This window comes from Scophthalmus maximus, chromosome 14, assembly GCF_022379125.1.
Source record: "Scophthalmus maximus strain ysfricsl-2021 chromosome 14, ASM2237912v1, whole genome shotgun sequence".
Lineage (NCBI taxonomy): Eukaryota > Metazoa > Chordata > Actinopteri > Pleuronectiformes > Scophthalmidae > Scophthalmus > Scophthalmus maximus.
In genome coordinates, this window is record NC_061528.1 from 12,518,294 (window position 1) to 12,541,371 (window position 23,078).

General features: G+C 43.0%; 3 protein-coding genes across 4 annotated transcripts; 2 read left to right on the forward strand and 1 right to left on the reverse strand.

Annotated features, from left to right (window-relative positions):
- The first annotated feature begins 57 nt into the window (after positions 1–57).
- Positions 58–2,475, forward strand: LOC118283204 (zinc finger protein 239). 2 transcript variants are annotated; one of them, XM_035604955.2, is made up of 2 exons: positions 58–522; positions 926–2,475. In XM_035604955.2, the coding sequence occupies exon 2, from the start codon at positions 974–976 to the stop codon at positions 1,985–1,987; it is 1,014 nt and encodes a 337-aa protein (XP_035460848.1). In that variant the 5' UTR covers positions 58–522; positions 926–973; the 3' UTR covers positions 1,988–2,475. The 2 variants fall into 2 exon arrangements, with proteins under 2 accessions (XP_035460848.1, XP_035460846.1); XM_035604953.2 differs by having other exon boundaries at positions 59–544.
- A 2,901-nt stretch (positions 2,476–5,376) lies between these two features.
- Positions 5,377–9,264, reverse strand: ercc1 (excision repair cross-complementation group 1). Its single transcript, XM_035604952.2, has 9 exons — positions 9,099–9,264; positions 8,480–8,908; positions 7,759–7,862; positions 7,521–7,620; positions 6,938–7,014; positions 6,479–6,578; positions 6,170–6,241; positions 5,695–5,763; positions 5,377–5,599 (listed from the first exon to the last, which is right to left on the reverse strand). Exons 1-9 carry the CDS (start codon positions 9,156–9,158, stop codon positions 5,537–5,539), a joined length of 1,074 nt encoding a protein of 357 aa, XP_035460845.1. The 5' UTR covers positions 9,159–9,264; the 3' UTR covers positions 5,377–5,536.
- An 855-nt stretch (positions 9,265–10,119) lies between these two features.
- sona (SON DNA and RNA binding protein a) lies at positions 10,120–20,172 on the forward strand. Its single transcript, XM_035604944.2, has 10 exons — positions 10,120–10,300; positions 11,884–11,980; positions 12,167–12,374; positions 13,034–13,110; positions 13,211–14,959; positions 15,295–15,667; positions 15,906–16,429; positions 16,644–17,131; positions 17,295–17,387; positions 18,035–20,172. Exons 2-9 carry the CDS (start codon positions 11,953–11,955, stop codon positions 17,367–17,369), a joined length of 3,522 nt encoding a protein of 1,173 aa, XP_035460837.2. The 5' UTR covers positions 10,120–10,300; positions 11,884–11,952; the 3' UTR covers positions 17,370–17,387; positions 18,035–20,172.
- The last annotated feature ends 2,906 nt before the right edge of the window (positions 20,173–23,078 follow it).

Genomic DNA, 23,078 nt, shown 5'->3' on the forward strand with positions numbered 1-23,078 from the left:
ACGAAACTGATCCCGGACAGCGGGACGAGTCCTGTCATGTCATGTCATGTCATGTCATGTCATGTCATGTCCGTTGACGGGGACGATCGAGAGAGACAATCACAACCATAATAATAATAATAATAATAATACTAAAGGTTTATTATCAACCACTGAACTGCATCACTTCGTCCTGCACACGTGGGTTGTTGTTGTTGTTGTTGTTTTTTTTAAAACGGATCTGGGATCGCCATGGCAACCCCTCCGTCCGGGATGAGTCGCAGTTGTCTGCTTGGTCTTTGGACGTCGTGCGTCTGCGCCTCTGCTCACCGACCCCACGGTCATGACTGTGTGTCAGTGTGGGACAGTTACTCCGCCGCTCGCTAGATGCTGCTGCAGCCTGCTCCTGTCAGACAACCCGGCGGGGGAAGGCTCCTCGCTGCGAGACTCGGAACCCGACACGACGCGACGTGACGCGACGAGCTGGGGCCGCCGTGACATTTAACTGCACTCGGTGGACAAGCGCTCTCGAGAAACGCACGGGTCAGTGAGAGGGTTGAACACGGTATGTAGATATGTATATATGTATTTGAAACCGATCTGCTATTGCCACTCGCCTCCTCGAGTAACCTCGTTGTTCTGGGGCGAAGCGCGGCCTGCAGCGCAGCTGATTGGTCGCTCAGTGAGGCCGTGTACATCCGGACTTTTTCAGATTTGGATGTCGAATGAGTGTTTGGGCCGTTTTTACGTAATCAGATCGGGTTTTAAATATGTTTTGGAACCTCTCTACTTTGAATTGTACATCGTGACCTAGCGTTTACTTTAATAGCAACAGAGCTGACAGGCTTCTGAGGAGCAGAGAGGTGCACAGTGCTCTGCTCTGCACTGGGCCTCTCCTGCTCTCAGCTCCATCACTGTAACAGTCAACGTGTTTCATTTCTTTCAGATGTCCCTGTAGAGCCCCTGCGCTGCCGCTGTGGTCGTAGAGAGCACCATGTTGGATAAGTCCAGTGATAAAGGCCAGAAGAAGACTGAGCACTGCTCAGACTGTGGATGCAGCTTCACCCCACTGAAGCCTGACCCCGATTCGACCAGCACGTCGGCCCCTCCCGGCGAGGAAGCGTCCAGGTGTCCGTCTTGCCAGGTGGGCGCCAGCCTCTCCAATGGCCGGCGGCCGCACCGGCACACGCGCCTGGACCCTCACAGCTGCGGGCTGTGCAGCAAAACCTTCATCTCCTCCGCCCACCTGACCCTTCACCTCACCTCCCACAGCAAAGAGAGGAAGTTCCAATGCAGCACCTGTGGCAAGTACTTCCACCAGGCCTCCCACCTGATGGCGCACAAGATAATCCACAGCGGGGACCGGCCTTTTAAATGTCCCGAGTGTGGCAAGACCTTCGGACGTGCCTCACATCTGAAGACTCACCGCCGGCTCCACACGGGTGAGAAGCCCTTCAAGTGCACCTACTGTGCCAAGTCGTTCACTCAGAAGGCCGGACTCATGGCACACGTCCGTGTCCACACGGGGGAGCGGCCGTACAATTGTGAACAGTGTGGCAAGGGTTTTCGGTCTGTGGGTCTCCTGCTCGCTCACAAGGCTCAAGAGTCCTCTGGGGAGGCCCAACCCGTGTCTGCTGCAGAACTGACCCAACCCCAGAACACACCATGTGCCACAGAGGATCTAAAGTGCGGCGTCTGCTGCCGCACCTTTGTTCGGTCATCATACATCAGGCTGCACATCCGCCTCAAGAAGGGACAGCGGCCTTACCACTGCAAAGTGTGCAACAAGACCTTTGTCAAGCTGGACACCTTTGTGGCCCACTGTGAGAGACACTTGAGGCAGAAAAAGGATAAAAGCAAGGCGGTGAAAGGCAAAGTGGTAAAACCTCCCCAGTTTGTTCCGGTCTCCAGGCCGCCTCCTCCTCCTGAATCCTTACCCACTCAGCCTTTATCCTCAGAGGTCAACACACGCTCCAGATCTAAAGCGAAGATAAAAACAGAGCCATGACCAAGAGTAGTGCTTCCAAAAACTCAAAAATGGTCTTTAATTAAGAAATGTCTTATAACAGTTCTGCCACGGCACAAAAAAAGCAAATGCAGGACAAAGGTGTCATATTAATGTCATAAGAAAACAAAAAGAACCTGAAACAAATGGAAAGTTATGTTTGACCAAATTTGCACTCCCAAAAGAATATGGGTTATTATCAACATTAGTATGTTGTTTGCACAGTTATTTTATTTAGAATAATTCATTTTATCAGGAAGAATTTAAGCACTTCAGTGTTTTTTCACTGCGGAATTTTTTAGCTCATGAGGCTAATAAACGTTTGTATCAATATCATTTGTCTAAGCATGCATTGTTCACTTTAATCTTTTGTCGTGGGAAAAAGTTTAATAAATCCAGTCTATTGGCATGTAAAGGTCTTGCACCCATTAATAGTAAACGTCTATCGTGGAACACTATGCACATGGAATAAAAAATGTTAAAAAAGTAAACAGTGTGGTGGATATTTCTTTCGTTTCACCTTAGGGCAGAAATACTTGTTCAGAACATGTATTTAGTTTTCTGCTGTAAACCAAAGACAACACAACTCTGTCTTCTATAAATCCATTTTCCCCACTAAGCCCCAAAGGCATTTAAGTAGAAGTTACATAGATGCTCCGCTGTTCATTCAAAGCCTGAAGGTCGCACCTCATTTCAGCTCGCAGCTGACGCCTCACTGACCCTCAGCCTCACAGACGACGAGAGTCTGTCACCCCTCACTTTGTCCCAACCTATGGACACACACAAAAAGATAGGTACTCGGTTTGTCACTGATTTTTTTACCTTTCCACAGAAACGGAAACTTACCATTCATTTCCTGAGAAATGAAACCACATTCTTCAAAAAAAAACAAAAATGTAGAGGGGTGGATTAGTTTAGAATGTGGAAACACGTTACAGTCGGATGTTTGACTTGCCGAGCGAGTTAATGTGCTGCCAGGAAGCGTTAAGCCGCTAGTCGTTTGGCTCAATCAGGTGGCTGAACTTGGCTTTTTTAAAAACATTTCCTGTTGTGCCAAAGGCCTACACAGATGAATTTTAGCACACCCAAAGCAATTAAATAGATCTCAAGCAGTTATGAGTCTCTATGACTTAATGCTAAAGTAAATTTGAACATATGTAGTGTAGTATATACATAATCAGAAGTGTCGGTGAGCAGCAAAGATTGTGATCCTGCCTGAATTTCGACAGATGCGATTTAAGTTAACGATAACCAACGAGGCCACAGTTTCATCCCACACATCCCAGTCTTGGTCACTGTCAGTTTGGCCCGGTGCTTTGACCACTGCTCCTCTTCACCGAACCGCTTTTCTTGAATTTGGTACGTACATGTCATTAAACAAAGTTTGTCTCAAGTCCTGGTGTTTTAAATGTCACTTTCTGTTCTCCCATCTGTTCTATTAGTACCAAATAACTTGAAAACTAGGCAAACTGTATCCACTGATGAAGGCCATGAGAAAAAAGAGGAAATAGCTAGAAATTGGAGATAGTGTCTTCATAATTCATAATTATGCTTCCTCATTCTGGCTTCTGCGATTTGACATGAGGAAATATAATCACCATTATCACTGACTTACAGAAGCATACAGATGCTGGTTAGTTGCTGCCTGAGGTGCTGGTAGATCAGTCACATGGAGCTATTCTGAAAACACAATGGCTATGTGCATAATGATATATACATTTAAAAGGTATGATATTATGGTGTGAAAAAATTGAGTGTGTAATTAATTAATCATCATTGTGTATTGTGGGAAATTTTTTTATCGAAACATCATGAACCATAATAATATTTCAAGAATGTCAAGACAAATGAAGGGAGTGAGATGTTGACCCTTCCATTGGTTCACAGTTTTTTTTTCTCCCAAAATGTTGTCATTTTGTGACTGATGCCGATCACACTGGGTTTTTAATTTTACTTAATGTGTGGTCGACACAGGTCTGGCTTGAACTGCAAACCTGAGTTGTCAACATTGTGACCTAGAGAGTTGAACAAAATCAGGGTGATGCTCACGGAACATTACCGAAGAGGGGTGAGGTCCGGGCCATAGGAACGATCCCAGAAGGCCATTTTCTCTGTGTGATTGCTGTTGGCCTGACATGGCACCAGGGTGAGGGCCACATCACACCGCCCTTCCCTCAGCCAGCAGGACTGACCCCACCATGACCCCAAACTAGACCAGAGGGGAGAGACAAAGAAGAACAGTTACCGTTCTCCACAGAGCAATGAGTGAAAGAGCAAGTTAGGAGCCGGTATTGATACTGACATGAAGCATCCGGAAGGCAAAAACGTTCACACCATATCTTATTGGTGATCATAAAAGTATCAGCTTGGGTCAGAATTGCAAGCAGGCAGTTATGGGCATCGTAACACAGCAGCTCCATCTCTTCATCTCGCCCCTGGAGCACCGTAAACACACAGTCATTCTGCTTCACCAGCTGTCTGGTGTACTCCGCTGTGGAGCTCACCTCCACACACACCATATACCTACAGTAGCACAGGTTGACATATACACTGCATCACATCGTTCACTCTCTGTCCAGCAGATGGGAGTATATATTCACTAATGTTCAGTAAACGTTATATCTGATCTATTGGCAAACTTGACAATGGTGTATTATATGTAAATGACATAACATTTCTCTGATTTACCACATTCCTCAATCATTTAATTATAGTATATGTCAAAAAAAAATTGTCATTTTGAAAACTTGTAGGCTTAGAACACTATGGTTTTTTTTCTCTAGCATGAATTGATTGAGTTATGCACATTTCATGATATTTGAATGGTAATTGACTTATTTGTATGGACAGATTACTGAATGGGTTTACTGGGCACGGGCCCCAGGCAAAGAGACTCTGTTAACATTTCTCATCGGGAAGTCAGTGGAACGACTACAAATGGACTCAAAATGACAACATAAAGATGCACAATGACCACAAAGAGACATCAAAATGTCCCTCAAGAGAGACAGAACAGCCACAAGGAGACAATACGACGACCAAAAAGAGAATAACTGTCATGTCTCTGTAGCTATTCGATACAAATCCAGGGGACTAATTTTTACATTTTCGTGCCCAGGGACCCATCGTCTCATAATCTATCCACCTATGAAAAATCAAACGGATGGAAAAATCAGATGGAAAGACAAATTGTTGATGGCTGTTATTTTGAGTGCCACAAACACTTCCTGTTTGGACGCCAGACCGAGTTGCCTTCACGAGTTGCTGGATGATGATTTATTTAACTTACTCAACACAAAACAGAGAGCTTCATCGGATTGTAATTATTTGACAAAGAATTAGGGCACAGTTTATAGTATAGATATAAAAAATATCTATTTTCAATTTTTTTAAAAATTTAATTTATTCCATATCTCCAAAAAACACATAAAAAGTTCACATTTTAAAAACTTAAAACGATCCTTGATTCTCAGTATGTAGTTTTCAGTGAAGTTCTCCTGTAAATCTGTTCAACGTGATGACCGGTGCATGTCACACAGTGTCACAGAGGCTTCAGCTGTCTTTTGTCTTTGACTTGAGGAAGGGCTTGTGCAGCACATCGTGGAGTCGTCTCGCCTGCGAATCAAAGGCGTCAATGCATTAATTCCACAGATCTTCTATCCACCCTGTGTGGTTATATCCTTCCTTGATATTTTACTATTTTTACTTACTTTTTGTGGCCCAAGGCCTGGACAGAGAACCAGGTCTTCCTTAGATGCACTGATGATTCCTTCTATAGACTGTAAAAAAAACAAGAGTAATCAGGAAAGCACATATCCCGTGGCAAAAGGATCCTCTTCTCTTCCAGAAAAAAAAATCCAACTGTTTTTGAAGTTCTGCTCTTGAAAATCAAAAAATTACAGATGGACGGACATACTGATCAATATAACCCCAGCCATATAATGGTTGGGAAATAAAGTGATCAGTACTGATTCTAAAAAAAGCCCAAATCATTCCCTCTGAAAACATCACTAAATGGATCTAATGTATCTTAGATCTAAGTAGGAAAAGATGAACTCAGAGAACACATCAAAATCAAATCACCCTGTGAATATACACCAGATATAGGATTGAAACAATCTGAGGAAGATCTGTGCAGAGAAGCTTATGGATGGAAAACACTGTTCTGCGTTCAGTGGCACTCACCGAAAAAGTGGACAGTAAGGTGATGGCATCGGTCTTGTTTACAGACTTAACAGTGGTCAGGCAGTCTGTAACCTGAAGACGTGAGACATAAAAACATGAAACAAACATCAAAATCCAATAAGCATTTAACTGTTCAAGGACAAAAAAAACAATGCAAGACGTCGGCAGATTGTTTTACTCAACATGTCTATGTGACTGCATCATATTCAGTCAGTCACATTCAAATATCCTAAATGTTTTTTTTTCCAAACTGGCCACATTATCACGTTGAAAACAGTTACAGAGGTTTAAATGGGTGAATGGACCTACCTTTGACAGATAGTCTTTTTCAACCTGCTCCTTTAGTAAATCTGCTGGTTTCTTTTCGTATGACTTATAGGTTTCTAGGTAACGCCCTGCCTCCTCTGGACTGTTAAATCAACAAGAAGACAACATTAGGAATATTTAAATTGTTTATTTGCAAAGCACAATGCTAGCTTACCAATAGAAAATGACATGCTAGCTGGTATTTTTCCACCTGGCCCAAATATACCAACACATTTCATTCATATGACTGCTGCAGAATTAAAGGCAAACTAAAATTAACAAACCTAAATTACACAACAAATTCAAAAAACAGAAATGTCTCATCTTTAACTTACACTATCATTCTCATCATTTCAAACACAAAGTGAATGTATTCGAAGCAGTTTCTCAGCACACCTTTTTCTATCTGTGTCCTGTACAAAGAAAATATCAGTCCTGTTGGCAATATGTTGCAGGTCTTACCTCCAAGCCAAGATGAGAGTGCAGTCAGCCATGATGCAGATGCGAGCCAGCTCCTTCAATGCGTGATGAGGATCCTTCTGTGATGATAAACCAATGCCAGTGAGAAAAACTACATCAATACTTCAAGCTTCATAAATGGAACTTGGGAGCGGTAGATTTGTTGCAAATAGAGACGTCCTGAAATGTGTTTTTGAACCAATTGTTTTTTTTTATAGTGTGTATACAGAAGACCTGTCGATTCTGCTAGTTATATTTTCCTACACACCGACCCGAAACAGCATCCAGCTGCAGGTCACACTTCAAATACGCCACTATAAACAAAACGGATTAAATTTAGACAAGATACATAGGAGCTATGTTGAGAATGGGTGGCTTACATTACAGGCCATGTTTGATTTTTTTTGAATAATTGCTTAAATATCTGCATTTTTAGCGATTTGATATGTAGCATCCAAGCAAAAATATTACCTTAAGGAGTTAAAACACTACATTTTTTGGTAAAACGTAGCACTTTCACAATTGTTGATTGATGTATAAAATCCCTAATGTAAAGGTGAGTGTCGCAAAACTTATTTTCACTTACCACGTCTACTTGCACCAGTAAAACACGTAGGGTGAATGTCTGCCCGAGCTGCTTCAAACGGTCGTGTATATAGTTTGGGTTGAGGTTGTGATACCTCAGACTTTGAGCCAGCCCCAAAACAAACCACACAGCGAGAGAGAAATGTTAAAAAATATGTTAAAAAATATATACTAACAAAACACACAGCCTTGATATCACACATAGACGTACACACTGTTCTTGAGGAACAAGACCCCACCTGAGGAAGAGAGCACATGTCGTATGTCCCAACACGTAGTCTGGTACAACCTCTGCGAACTCCCACGGGACACTCCTCACGAACTTCAGAATGGGATTCCCTCTCTGTGTACACAAACACAATGATGAGAAGTTTTGCACAACAACTAACAAAACCTGAATACACTTTTATTTCTTTCCAGATATGACATCGCCTGACTCTCCATGGGAAGTGGCAGGTTTGGAGAATAACTACATTGATGGATAAATTAGGGCTGGGCAATAAAAATATGACAGTAATCATTGCTATTTGATTTAAAATATCTAGTTCAATATATTTTATCCATCGATATAATGCATGTGCTTTGTGCAAGCGCAGTCAGAAGGTACAAGAAATAAGTGTTTTGAATGTTCTACCTCAGAATTGGCAAATGTTTGGCTTCTCAAGCGGGCGTTTATCATCTTCTGCCCATTAGGAAGTTTAAAACCACATTTCACTGTCTGATTCCTTCAGCTTTCTCTCAGACGCAGATGTCAAACTTTAACCTTGGAAGAAATGAAGGATTGGCATTTATTGTGACAAGCATTGATGCCGACCCTTGTGAAATGTGTTTTCATCATGTTAACATTGTTTTGGCCATATCGCCCAGCCCCAGGGATACAGGCTGTGTAAACCGAACATCTGCTGTTGCATGATTTTTTTTTTAAAAACTCATAAAATAAGCATACATCCTGGGGAGTACCTGTCGGGGACTGACAACGATGCTGCTCCCAGACCCCACCGGTTTAGGGCCCAGGCCGAGGCCTGCGTCTGACCTCGGACAGGCTCCCTCTCTCTGGTCTGCGCCGACCACCCGGGTCCCCTCGCTCCTCCGAACCCCTTCCGGTCCACCGTCGGTGCCCTCAGCGCTGTCCTGAACGGTCTCACATCTCCCGGTGGCGGATGATGCCGAGCCGGACTCGGTCGGTTTCAGACCGGTAACCCCCGCACCGTCGCTCCGGGGCAGTTCGAGGGGGGCCTCTCTCTGAGCGGCCACGACATATTCTGCATAGGACCAGGGCTGGTCCACGGACCCGGGAGCAGGCTTGGCTGGGGATACAGAGGAGGAGGAGGAGGAGGAGGAGGTCGAGGTGACTTGTCCTTTGGAAGAAGACAGAAACTGCGGCTTGGGCTGCAAGACAATTACACGGAAACGCTCGCGTGAGAATTGTCAATCACTATAAACACTGTGTTGCCGAGTTGAAGGAACAGCGGGGAACTTGATTTTGAAACTTGCAGTTACCAGCTTGCAAGGTGGTGTTAGTTAGCTAGCTAATCGTCAGCCGTACGAAGTTAGCGTTAAATTCTGGTCAAATACAAACCGGTGTCCTCTCTTTCGTGAAAGCAGAATCGTCCAGGTTGATGTTAAACCTTTTGTTCATGTCTCCCAACAACTCAAGACTTAACAAGTAAACAAATAGACGTGTCGAGGGAACAGCCCCGCTCACTGTCGTCTGAGGGAAACTGACAGAACTGACTTCCGGCCCACCTTTTTCAGAATAAAAGCACCACATTCACAAATATTGACGAGAAAGAAAACCACTCAAGGCAAAGACCAAAATTATGAATGCCATATCCAAACAGTTGACGAGGTCGTTAACTGTGTAGGCCAGAGTTTTTCATTTTTCCAAGACTGTTGGCCTCCTCTCAGAAAAAAGCTTTAAAAAGATGGCCACTTAACATATCTTAGTTTACTTGCTGTTTTTGCTCAATTTCTTATCTAATCCCATTGACACTTAACAGATAAGAAAGGATATCCTAGTATCACTGTTTGACATAACTTCAGAGTATGAATACATAAAAGAGGTCTGTCCTAAGGCATTTATTATCATGCTGACTCTGGATAAGTGGAGGGAAAATTAAAACTTCCAATTGCTACTGTATCTTCGGGACATCACTGTCTTAGAAGGAAAACCCATGTTCTAATTTTGTATTGCAAAATCTTTAGCGGGCAAGTTATCACAATACGTATGTACTCTGTTGATACTTCATCCCAGTACAGTACTCTGTCATCAGAGATTTTCATTTACAAAGATCAGAGAATCTTTGTAAATGAGCAGGGCGGGCTTCTTTATTTTTCTTTTGATTTCAAGTGATTGTAAAAAGAGCAGAAAGTACATACACAGTAATTAGGGCCCACTAATTAGGTACTTGTAGATGTTTATGGAATGTATATGTGAATTGCATGTCCATTGCATAAAGCTCCATGTGCATCAAACACTGCACGAAATAAGAATTGAAATAATGTACAACAACCAACCGGAGTAGAGCCAATTGGTCGGTTGCTGGTCCTCCAGTTTGCCTCGGTTGATCCCATTGAGTGGAGTTGCCTAGGAGATCCGTGACGCCGCCATTCAAACCGCGCAGCGCTGCATGTTGGGTAATCTTTTCCCATCATGGCGGATCAGCTCGGTCGCTAACGTGAACGGTTAGCATACTCAGCGATTGTTTGGTCCCGCACATGTTGGACCGCTGGCATCTGGCATTCTCCTCGAAGGAACCGCAGCCGCCGAACACACACGGGGTAAGTAGACGCTTTAGAATCAACAGCCTCGACGGGCGAACGGACCTGCTTTGACGAGAGAAGTAGCAGCTAAACGTCTGAGCAGAACTAGCTGGTTGAAAGAGTTGGCAGCGAAGCGCCGCCGAGGCCCGCGGCGTGCAAGTGTGTAGCTCCTGTAGCTCGCACGTCGTGTAACTGGTACGTGTGCAGAGTACTGAGCTTCTAATGGAGCCGTTTTACAGATAAACCACGAGCTCACGGATACATCGACTCAACATAACACGAGAGCTGGTGCCCGCCGGGCTGATCCGCGAGTAGATGTTAAGGCTAGCTGTAGCAGTGCAGGCCCGTCGGTGTCCAGCGTTATCTAACGTGTCAATGAATTATCAGTTGTTGCTTTGAACTTTTATTCCAGTGTGCTTCTGCTGGACACGTCTCCTTTAGCCAACGTGTGAAGTGTATCTATGTGTATTCAAACACTGTGACATATTGCACCGACAGAGGGTCGAACTTTATCAACGTTACAGGAAACCTGAAATTACATTTTGGCGGCCATTCGTCCGATGGTTAGCTTTAGCATGGCATAGCATACTTAGCATGTGATTCTTTTGGGTGAAAGGAAGTACTGACCTTTTTTAAAAATGGAATGGCTACCAAGCTTTTCAGTTAGACCTCGATAAACGTTATTTCGATATCACTTTGTTAACATTCGCCATCCAGCCTCACTAGTGTTGAAATCATTGCAGGAAATGCAGCCGTTTTGGTTGTCTGTTTTCATTGTTTGTATGGATGCGTATTTGCTCATACTAGGAGTGATCCTATATTTAAGTTATGAAAGAGTGTTGTGTTTATTACACCTCTGTTTTTTGTGATGTAGATGCTAGGAATCTATTCCTTTATTTAAGATAGCTCATCTATTAGACAGATGCCACTATTCACAAGGACCTCTCATTAACTTATTAAAATATTTAATGATTGGATACTAAAAACTAAATGTAAAGCGTGTTTGCAGATTATAAAAGCCAAAGGTAATCATCCACTGTTATCCTCTCAGTAATCTTGTCAGCGATGGCATACTGTAGACTTAATAAAAACACAGATGGACACAAGCTGTTATAGTTTGCTAGCCAAACAGTCAAGTTGTTGCCGACCAGAAAAAAAGAACTCTCTGTGATGACACAGCAATGGCCAGAAGATCTTCTTCTGATATCGGTATTCATTTCACGTTCTTCTATAAATGGGATTAATGAATGTAAATGAGAGCTGGTTTGCCAGGGACACAAAAGGGATTAGGAGTACACTGATGATACCATGTTTGCTTCAATATTTTTATTTATCTGCACCTCATTACAGTAAAAAAAGGGGAAAACATAAGCTTCAAATTTTATCCTTCTTGGGTTAAGTCACTACTTTTGGTTTTAATCACAGAGGGGTCCTATACAGCATACAACAGACTTGCAATAAATCGTGATGATTGTCATTATGTAGTTGGTACTGTTGTACGGAGTGTTGTTAACTTTTTCTAATATTTATTGTTTGCCACGTGCAACTTCATTTGTTGGTCTTTGTTGCTTGCGTAACAGTGCCCCTGTTTCCCTCTCCAGTGTTAAGTGAGGGAGCAGCAAACCAGTGACATTAAGAGGGTCTTTAGCAAAATTGGGGACAGCGGCACAATGGAATGTGCAGTGGACATCCCATCAGGTGAGTGATGGATAGTACACAAAGAAATCTTTGTCATTATATTTTTGATTTTTCGTTTCTCTTATTGCAGGTCACAACTCTTCAAATGTATTTTTGCAATAACCTACACTGGCAGCGTTCGTAATTGTACATGTTACGGATTTGCCAAATACTTGTGTAATCTTAAATACTGGCTGCCCTGTGCAGGTGAGGATGAGGTGCCTGAGAAAGATGACATGAATGCCAAGGAAGGGAATGAGCCATACCATAAGAAAAACAAGAAGCACAGAAAACACAAGAGCAAGAAGAAGAAGAGAAAGAGAAAGGGGGAAAAGGAGAGCAGTTCAGAATCTGGTGCTGAGTCTGATGTAGAACCACAACCTCCAGCAAAACCTGTCCGGAACACCAGAGCCAGGTAGGAAAATACCACGAGTAAACCAAAATAATGTGGTCTGGGACTTGGTAGATTTTTTCAGTAGAGATGTTTGGATACCATTTTCCCTTTCAGATCCATTGACTTTGTGCATTGCCCAATACCGAGTACTGATCCGATACCAGTGCAATAAAAAAAGAGCCACGTAAAGAGTGTGTTGCCAACAGGGTTAAGTGAAGTGTAATGTTAACTAGGCATGTGGGGTGTTTTTTATGTTGCCTCTAAGCACCTCAACTATTTACGTACATAGCTCTGCAACCGAAATGAGGCACCGAAATCTGAGTTGTGATTCGGTCCGGTGATTTCGGTACCCAACCCTACATCTAAAATTGTAAGATATGTAAAAGTAAGGACATTTTTTGCATCATCTAATCATGCTTTCTAGTCTATTTTATAGTCAAAATTTCATCTCTCACAACTTTTATCACATCATAATCTGTAATTGTATAGAATATGGTTTGAAATCAAAATTAAGGTGTTTGTCTGTGAAATGCCACTACATGCTGTAGAGTGGTTATGCTTATTTTAATAAGATTCTGTTACTCACCCAAATTGAAATGTTGGTCATGTATTTCTTTGTATTGAGAACTTAAATTGTGTTCTAAATGAGGACATTTTGTAAGCATTCCTTGTGTTTGCAGTGCTAGACTTGCAGCTGCTACAGGAGCTGGAGACACTGCTGGCCTGAAAGAGGATAGTAAACGGAGTGTATTTACAGGTGGGAGATCCTTACAAACGAACTTTATTCACTTTTCTTTGAAATTACAGGCTTAATTCCCTTGATATTTGATTAAAAATATATATATTTATCCTCTCAGATCGTGTGGAAATGGAGGGAGATGCAAAATCTAAAAAACACAAAAGGCATGCTTCCAAGAAGAAGAAGAAGAAGAAGAAGAAAGATGAAAAGCAGGAAAAGATATCCCCATCTCACTCCCAGTCTGAAAGCAGCTCAGCTTCAGGTTCTGAGTCTGAAGGTGAAGGAGGCAAAGGAGCAGGTGATGGAAAATACTCTCCAGCTGCATCATCTGACCTGCAAGAACCAGTATCCAAACTGGGTTCAAAAAGCAAACGAGGGGAGGAGAAGGGGGCTCCTATGCTCATGCAGAAACCTGAATTACTTGGAGTGAAGACAGAGGAGATTACAAATATGGATGTGTCCCCAACTGGAGGGAAGGGCAGTAACAACAATGGGTCAGAAGACCAGGATGAGAAAATACAGTCATTGACAGATGGTAGTCATGGGGATGGTGCATTAAGCCATGCCCAGGAACTGCCTGACATCATCCCAAAACAGGAAGGTGCTGCCCCACAAGATGACCCAAGCCCAAAAGATCAGGCCAGCTCAGCTCAAGCAAAAGTCAAGGAACACGATACATCTAGGTCCAGGTCTCCTTCCCCTTCCAAGGGCTTAGACATAAAGAGGTCTGGGTCAAGTCATAGTCATTCACCAACACCTAGTCCCATTAGGCAGCAGTCTGGTGGTCAGTCAAGACCCCATTTCAGCTCAAACTCAAAGGAGAAACGGTCTACAACTCCTCTAAAGAGTCAGCAGGTGTCCCACTCTCAGTCCCCTAAATCAAGAAGGAAGTCGCTCTCCCCATTGCCAAAGTCTCCAAAGAGAGCTAGCTGTCAGTACCGGTCCACCTCTCGCTCCCTCACCCCCAAGAAGAAAGTGTTAAATTCTCCAAGGAAGTCCAAGTCTCCTAAGCGACGGAGAAATTCGGTGTCTATTTCCCCAAAGCGACGCAAAAGTTCCCTCTCTCCTAAAAGAAGGGTGTCACGATCTCCTAAACGTGGTGGCCGTCGGTCCCCCTCTATATCTCGATCTCCCAGAAGAAGTCGAAGGTCAGAGTCACGTTCCCGTGGAGGCACAAGGAGCTCCAGGACCCGCTCACCCAGACGTGGTGGAGCAGTTGGCAGGCGTTCACGGTCATGTTCTAGATCCAGACGTCCTCTTCGTCGCTCCAGATCACGGACACCAGCGAGACGTGCAGGAGGTAGGCGCTCAAGGAGTCGTTCCTTGTCTCGACGTAGAAAGTCACCACCCCCCAGATCCCGTCGCTCACGCTCCCGATCAATCCGCAAGAGCCGGCGGACTCGTTCACGTTCCGTTGTGGTTCTTAAGCGCAGCGGCCGGCGCTCCAGATCCAAGAGTCCTCGCAAACGAACCAAATCCAGAACCCCTCCCTCCCGCCGGTGGTCTAAATCCAAGTCACCAGTCAGAAGGCACTCTCGATCCCTTGCCAAGAGAAGCCGTTCTCCAAGGTCTAGGAAACGCTCCAAATCCCGCTCGTTGTCTCGAAGGCACCGGTCAAAGTCACACTCACCACTACCTGGCAAGATGAGGTCCAAATCTCCGAAAAAGACTGTGAGAATCTCAAAATCCAAATCTATCTCTCCAGGCTTGAACAGGTCTAGGTCCAGGTCTGAGTCAAGTGATGGGCGATCTGACAGCTCCTCCCCAGCTAAATCAACAAATTCCTCTCCTGTTAAAGTTAATATTCCTATTTCTCCTAAGGCAGAGGAGACCGAGGAAGAAAGTGGAGGACCTCCAGCCACAGCAGGTCAGCCTCTTTTCATTGCCTGATTGTATGCAAACTAACATAACTAAAACGATTTTGTTCCTATTATTTAACCATGTGCACAATTACCAATGGTTTCTGCTTATATTTTCACAAACAAAAGGGAATCTTCACTCGTACATCGCCAGCATTTTTCACTAGATTTCAGTGACAAGCCACTCTTCTTCCTTAACTTCTCTCGCTGATTAGAATTGCTAGTCAATGTCCTTTGTTGTGCAATTAGCTAAGTGGAGAATATTAGTGAATTATTGGGGATAAATGGAAGTAAAAAGTCCTAACGCGTCTTAATGCCATATCATTTAACATGTGTCATGCAGGTGGTTGGAAACCCGTGCCCTCAGCAGCTGTCCCCAGCCCCCAAGCTGAGAGCCCCTCAGAGAAATTGCAGGAGCAGCTTTCTCCCAACCATGACCCCTCCAATGAACAAGATGTGTCCAGGTCTGGTTCCCAGGAGCCCAACGCAGATGGGTCAGATTGTTCAGAAGGCTCAGATGAAGAAGAGGATTCTTCTTCTCCAGTAAAAATGACAACTCAACGCCAGAGAAGCTTCTCAGTTTCAATATCTCCAGAAGTGCAGAAGAAGCAGTTGTCCAAGTCACCGTCGCCGATAAATCGCAGGAAACATTCGCGCTCAACTTCATCGCCCAGACGATCAACTTCCAAATCTATATCTAGAAGGAAGCAATCCAGGTTTGTTGTTTTAGTCTGTGTTTGCACCCATCCTACACTCTGAATCAGGAATGCTCAGGTTCCGTAAAGAGCATTAAATTAAATCAAAAATCTTAAAGGTATTAAATGTAAAATAATCCATGACATGCATGGCAGTTACCAAATTGGCAGACCCAATGTTCACATAATGCTGTATTGACTGCTTAATTAAGTTGCAGTGTTGTGTAATTCATCTGACTTATCATTTAACTTTCCTCAGGTCCAAGTCTTCTTTGAGGAGAAGAGAATCTGTCTCTCCATCACAAAAGAAGAAGCGACGGTCTAAATCTCCTGCCCGGCGGCGGCGGTCACGCTCGCGCTCCGCAGCACGGCATAAGCGCCCAGGCTCCAAGTCACGAAACAGAATCCGCCGGTCCAAGTCTCGCAGTCCAGCACGCAAAAGGCGATCCCGAACCCGTTCACCCAACGCTCGAGGGAGGAGAAGGTCCAAGTCCACAGACAGGAGCAAGCGATCCAACAGCCGCTCCACAGGCCGGAAGAAAAGGTCCAGGTCAGGGGACAGAAGCAGGCGATCTAGGTCTCGCTCCACCGATCGTAGACGCAGGTCAAGATCTAGGGGTCGAGGGAGGCGTCCGGTTTTCCGTAGTCGTTCATTTGATAGACGGGACAGGTGGAAGAGGGAACCTAGCCACTCTCCAGTTCTTATCCTTCGCAAACAGCGTCGCTCGGGGTCCCGGACACGGCGCAGCACCAGCAAGACTCCTCCACGCCTCACTGAACTGGGTAAAACAATTGGACAGTAACCTATGATAATAATATAAACAGCTAACTATTGACAATTGTGGTCCTATATTTATGGATCATTACTCCACAATTGCACTTTATTTAGTTTTTAGATTTGTATGCTTTCGGCTGTTCTTGTGCTTAATCTTGCCTTATTTCCCTTCCTTTGCATTACCCCTCCTCTTTGCATCTCTTCCGCCGTCCCTTTCCTCAGAGAAGGACCAGCTGCTGGAGATAGCTAAGGCTAACGCTGCTGCCATGTGTGCTAAGGCGGGGGTTCCCATTCCTGAGAGTCTCAGGCCAAAAGCCATCCTCCAGCTCCCTCTACCGACTCCATCTCCTACCCCCCTCTCCTTACCTCTGCCTTTACCACTCCCAATGGGCATGGGGATGCCCAACATGCCAAATATGCCCAACATGGGTCCATTGGGTATGTCCAATATTCCGGGGATGCCCAGCATGTCAAACATCACCATGAGTGCCGCTATGGCAAGTATGACGGCAGCTACCATGACAGCTGCCTTGACCAACATGGGTGCCCTGGCAGCCATGCCCCCCCTTGCCCCACTTCCCACCATTACTAACAAGCCTCCCCCGTGCCTCGCTCCCCCAACACCAACCCTTAACCTGGACCACATTGAGGAAGCAAAGAGGAAGGTCACGCAGCAGGCCAACATACACACCATCAAGGAGCTTACTGAGGTAAAGGATTGGTCAAGAATGATTGTATCCTATATGTATATGTTTGATAGAAATATTGTTGAATGAAAGAAAAATTAAGAGTGAGTAAATATTTGGATGTATATATGCATAACGTATCAGCGCCAGTACAAAGTAATTAATGTGTTTTTGTCTGTTTTTATAGAAATGTAAGATGATTGCAAATAGCAAGGAGGAGATGGCCATTGCTAAACCCCATGTCTCAGATGATGAAAGCTAGAAGCGCCGAGTCCTAATGGTAAAATTTACAATCTTTTTTCTTCCTTTTCATTGTCAGTCTTTCGATTAGTGTTTTATAAATGTACCTTTTATTTATTTAATTAAACTTTCATTCCATTGTGGGCATTGGGCCTCTCCCTTTGGCTTTGTTGCTCCTTTTCCCTACATCCTTCATTATGTGTGTCTTACCAGGTAAGTCAGAGACTAATTAAAATACAATCAATCTATTATGTCTTCACCCCTCCAGTTTTTATGACCAACACTGGCTTTTTGGTCTACTACTTATTTTTACTTTCTAACTGATAATAAGCTTTGTACTAAATTTTTTATTTTGTTGTAGTTTGGAAAGTTTAATACTGTAACATCCATCATTGCAAAGGCATCAAGTTGTAATTGTTACATTTTCATAATAATTCCTTTTATCAAACATTTCTAAAGTTTAAACATGCTCACCTATCTTGTGTTTATAACAATTTTTGTACCAGTTTTTTGCCAAAGTACTGGCTCTCAGCCAAACTCACAACCATAGTTCTCTTTTTCTGCACTATTCAGACAAGAATATATCTCGCTACCTTACATTCATTGTTGATTTTGTCTCTATTCAATATAAACTAATTAGGCAAACAGTTTAAACTTGAACTTTTCTCTCTCTTTGTCTGCACACAGCCACTCTGATAAAAGGACTAAAGGAAAATGTAAAAAAAAAAAAAAAAAAAAGCTTTACAAGAGGACTTGCCTATCCACAGTTCCCTTTGGCAGCCAGATAACCTGACTGGGCCTCATAAAACACCAAGAAGAAGAAGAAGAAGAGCACCCTAGCTGTCACATTTATAATTGTAGGAGTACCGGCACCAGCCACTGCCCCCTTCAGCTCCCCAGTTTGTTTCTGTTTGTGTGTGTGAGAGCGAGAGACAGACAGACTGTAACCTGTGATACCACTGAGAAAACTGGACACGCTTACATGTGTGCACAGTTGTATGACTGTACAGTGCGTCTGTGTGTATATATTGACTTTCACCACCAACCCCTCAGTGTTGCTGCTTGTCCAAGCAGTCCTTGTTGTCAAGACTGAAGAGGAAACAAACCAAACTAACTAGTGGCTCAAGTGTTTTTGTAAAAGATTAGTTTCTCTAAATTAGTTTTACTTTTATGCTTTTATGCTAAGGATTGTGTTGAGTGGAGATTGCTTCCTTGTTCTGCTGTATTCCCTTGGTTACCTCTAGTCCCTGGTTTTATTAATAAATAATGTAGACAACATTTTTGTAGATCCTCACATGTGATTTGTTTTCATAAGCCTTGGTCTCCAGGGCAAGAGAGAGTCAACATGTTCTGTGTCCTGGGACAAGGAGTTTGATTGAAGGGAATAAATGAACATATTGGCTTTGTTGGCTATGACAAATATTACCGTAAAGATATACAAAACATAGCCGCCCTGGGTGTGAATTTATTTACCCATATTTTAAATGACACCTGACATCTTTGAATCTAACCTGGCCTTTCATTTGTGCTTTGTCAGGTTTCTTCAACCTCGGAAACAGGTTTGCTGTAGATCTGATTGGTCATTTTGTCTGCCATATGCTAAGATGCAATTGAAAGCATTGTCATATATAAATGGGAATGGCCATGATGCCATTTTAAAACTTTTAAGAAACAATTTAAAAAAGTCTTTCTAACATTTGTTAACTGAGTTCCACTTTCAGAGCAGGTGTCATTTGAAAGCAATGCTGGTTGTTGTACTTACTATAAATCCAGATTAAGATCTGATTGACTGGTCTTTGAAGCACCAAGTTGAAATTGTAAAAATCTAACAACTTTTAGTTTTCCTTTAAAAAAAAAAAACAAGAGGGATGAAATGCAATTTGCTAAACTTCATTCTCTGAATGGAGATAATTATTACTTTTTTAGAGCATTTCTGTTTTACTGTGACAGGATACATCATTAGAAACAGGTATCGAATAGACATTCAAGAAACATTTGTCTTTCTCTTAGTCTGTTTACATAATACAAATTCCATTAGTGCCATTTTTAGAGGCACGTATGAAGAAAATGTTATTTCAATGGGGGTGACAAAGTACTTGCAGTGATTATAGGGTTGAAAGTTGAATATTTCCTGTGACACTGTAAAATGTTTTTTTTGTATAAGACAATCAGGTTATTTGTCTCAAGTTGCTTTTTATGGAAGAAGGAATTATAACCATGTAAAATCTGATCATCTTGCAGCATTGTGTTCAGGTGGCAAATCAAGAATTTTGGGTCGTGTAGTAATGTAAGGAACTATAATGAAAAATCCAACGCGCCCTTTTCATTTAATCCAATTATACAATTGATATCTTGTTGGTAGATACTGTTACCCTGACTTCATTTGTTAGAGTTTAGTCAACAGGACCCATAAATGTGTCTCATTGGATTACTGAAGAACGAAAACAAACTTGGTGCTTTCGGGGAAACTGTCAGGAATCGTGTTTTTTCTGGTTTTGGGGGAATTTTGCACCCATAACTCCCACTTGTTTTCATCAGAGAGGGAAATTTTGGATCCATCATCCCATGTCATCTTTCTACACCCAGGGCTGGTAAACTGGAAGATCATCTGTGGTGGCTTTGTTAATCTGTATTTACAGTATACTGACTCTACCACACGTGTTGGCCTGTTGAACTGATTCCCAGCGGTAATCTTGAACTGTTTAAGCGACAAAAAAGAAAAAGAATATGAATTTTAGGATTCATTTTTTTGGTCATTTGAATATGAAATTGCTTGCTTTGTACATAAATGTGTTAACAATGATTAAAAACCTCAATGATCTTTATATATTGCCCTTGTGTGATATGTTCTCTTCAGTCTGGTTTATAATTTATCACTTCACATTTAAATACATATTGACTGCCTGCTCACAATGGGAAGTGCAGTAGAGACATTCAAAACACCAACTAGCTCTGAGATATCATCTTTGTCTGTGTAAGACAAAGATGTATTTATGAGAATGTTGTTGGGAAATGTCAGTCTTGGATCCCCATGTCATCTCCTGGGTGCTTTGATTCTTTAAATGTGGTTTCAGAGAGAAATATACTAAGCACCTGTAGTTATAAAATCATCCTACAAGTGGTGCACTTTCTCTTTGTACTATAGTCTTATTGTGAAGATCAGTGAGTAAATACAGATACTTTAATCATTAACCTCATTAACACCGTGAAATCGTAGTTCTAGACCTCTTTTAGGAACAGGAAAACTACTATTTACTTAGGTAAGAGTTTTTCATATTAAACACTTTGTTTTTCAGTCTATTTGTTTTCTGATTCACTCAGACGTCCAGTAATGAGGAGTAACCCACGGAAGTATTCACGTAGAAATCTTAAAAGGCTTTAATCTGTGTATTTGCTCAGTGAATTGGATAAAAAGGTTTAAAAAACGAGTTTTTTCTTTGGTCTTCATAGGGTATGAAATACAATTCAACGTGGCGTACTGAGAGGAAAAATACAATCATTACCTCAGTCATGGATTAAGGGCTTTGGACTGATCAGTGCTGTGGCGTGTTCCTCCTCAAACAAAACAAACACCAAAGAAAAGGAGACAAAAGCCTTCTATAGAACGAGACTGTTCCGTCCAGTCATTTCATCACATCGCAGAACGTCATGAGTTCTCAATTTGTTTGCTTGTTGTGATGGTGGTGTAAGCTTTTTTGTCTTTAGGAGTTAAGGTTGGTGACTTATTTTTTTTGTCTCAACTTTCCCTTGAATTATTTCTCCCTGAACAACTTTACCCTTGAAATCTGTTGTTGGAGTGTAGTTAATGCCAAGCAACACATCCAACATGTTGGTCTTGATGCTATCCACGGCATTGATATGTTCTGTCAAGGCGCCTGCTCTACCTCCTACCACCTATTTCCAATACGTATAATGAGGGCTTCTGCAGACGGCTGTGCCATGGGCTCACTGGTATATGGAAGACGTAGAGAGCAGGTACATGGTTGGCACCTGGATCCAAATAAAGGTTTTGTTTTTTGGCCATTTAGTGACAGGAGACAAGCGTGAAAGGCGGAGAGAGATGGAAGACACACAGCAAGGGGCCAGGAGGTGGAATTGAACCTGCCGCTGCTGCAGGAGGACTCAGTCCAGCTCAATCAGGTGAGCTACCAGGCGCCTACAGACCAATATTTACTCTTTGATTCTCATCATTCACTTGCAGCACAGGCTGGGGGTTATCAGAACTCTACACCATCAGACTCAGAACTCTGTCCCCAAGGGCAGAGGGGAAGGAGCGAAAACACACGAGGGAAGCAGCGGTTACCCAAACACCGGATACAGAGCAGACAGAGAAGGAGACGACCACCACTGTCATTCATTCACAGTGCAGGAGCGTTTGAAACGCTGTATCCATGTACAGTTCAAGCCCGGTCACACTCCGTGGCAGAAACAGGAACACCCAGGCAAAGGTAGAGCAATGTCATGTACCCAGCAAGGAATGCACAGACACGAGGGGAGGAAAAAAACAACAACCAAGCGCTTCACAAGCGCTTGGCATAACACATGAGACCCAACTCAAGGTGTTGACGACTCAACGAGAGGTCAAATGTTCAGGAACTCCACCACCAGTTAGAAACGAAAAGGGCCTTTCGGATGAAAGAACCTCAAGCAATTCCGTTTGCCTTTGATTGTAGGGAAATATGAATCGGATCCTGATTGGTGAAATCAATATATCCTCCTTACCCATCATGTCAAACATACCAAACTGGTGAAAATACAGCCACTCTCTTATTTGGAATAAAGAGCTGCTTAAAAGAAAGAGGGTATTACAGCCACCAAATGAGTGAGCTGGGAACAGGCTGCTGAAAAATGAAGCTCTAATACACAATGACAAGAGGACCTTTGTTACCCACGGTGCACACAGAAGCTATCTTTTTGATGTAACTATGATTTCTTCTCACAAGGGAAGGGTGAAATATCATTTGAATCCAAGATTAAAATCCTCCCCAAAATCAGACTCTCTTAAGCAATAAACAATCGTTTGTAATTAGAAATGCAGAGCCAGTCTTTTCATCCAACTTTTAGTTTCCAGTGCTGTTTTCATATCTACGTTGTGTGGGTAAGGATTAGTAATCTGCGTTAACTAAAATCGGTGATAGAGTGACTCAGTTTAATGGTCTTTGCCAATCATACTCATTTAAATTGTGGACTGTAATTATAACAATCAGTAATTACAGTTACAGGCCTCCCTGTCAGCGTCCGCATGTGCACTTGTTTGTACACAGCCGTTGCGTTTGCATGTATATGCATGTGGGTTGAATACTGAGCAGCTACTGAGTCATTGGATTTTGCAGATCAATGGCTGTCGGTCGATGGATGGCTGAGTGCTTTGCAACGACCACCCAGTCCAAGCACTCTACCCATTCTGTCAAGCAGCCAGGAAAGGAGATCACGTACACAAATTTCCTCTCACCCCCCCCCCCCCCCTTTGCTCTCCATTTTCTAAAGACATTTCTCTCTCACAGCATGCATCATGCTCACACACACACACACACACACACACACACACACACACACACTGGATAAGCTGATGAATTCAGCCCATGGTCGAGTTCAAGATCCGAGTGGAACTTGTTTCACTGCAATGTCAGAAAGACTAACGAAGACAACAGAGACAGCAAAGACAAGAGGAGAAAATAGGATTTGAAAGAAACGCGAGGCTCGGCGAGATAAAAGCTGACGAGGACGAAGA

Excerpts from the sequence above, each read along its gene's own strand:
- LOC118283204 (XM_035604955.2), top strand. The coding sequence starts at position 974 with ATGTTGGATAAGTCCAGTGATAAAGGCCAGAAGAAGACTGAGCACTGC.
- ercc1 (XM_035604952.2), bottom strand. The coding sequence starts at position 9,158 with ATGAACAAAAGGTTTAACATCAACCTGGACGATTCTGCTTTCACGAAA. Across the intron at positions 7,621-7,758 it reads ACATGTGCTCTCTTCCTCAG|TCTGAGGTATCACAACCTCA; the intron begins GTGGGGTCTTGT and ends GCTGGCTCAAAG. Across the intron at positions 5,764-6,169 it reads CCTTACTGTCCACTTTTTCG|TCTATAGAAGGAATCATCAG; the intron begins GTGAGTGCCACT and ends TTTTTTTTACAG.
- sona (XM_035604944.2), top strand. The coding sequence starts at position 11,953 with ATGGAATGTGCAGTGGACATCCCATCAG. Across the intron at positions 15,668-15,905 it reads TCTAGAAGGAAGCAATCCAG|GTCCAAGTCTTCTTTGAGGA; the intron begins GTTTGTTGTTTT and ends AACTTTCCTCAG. Across the intron at positions 16,430-16,643 it reads TCCACGCCTCACTGAACTGG|AGAAGGACCAGCTGCTGGAG; the intron begins GTAAAACAATTG and ends CCCTTTCCTCAG.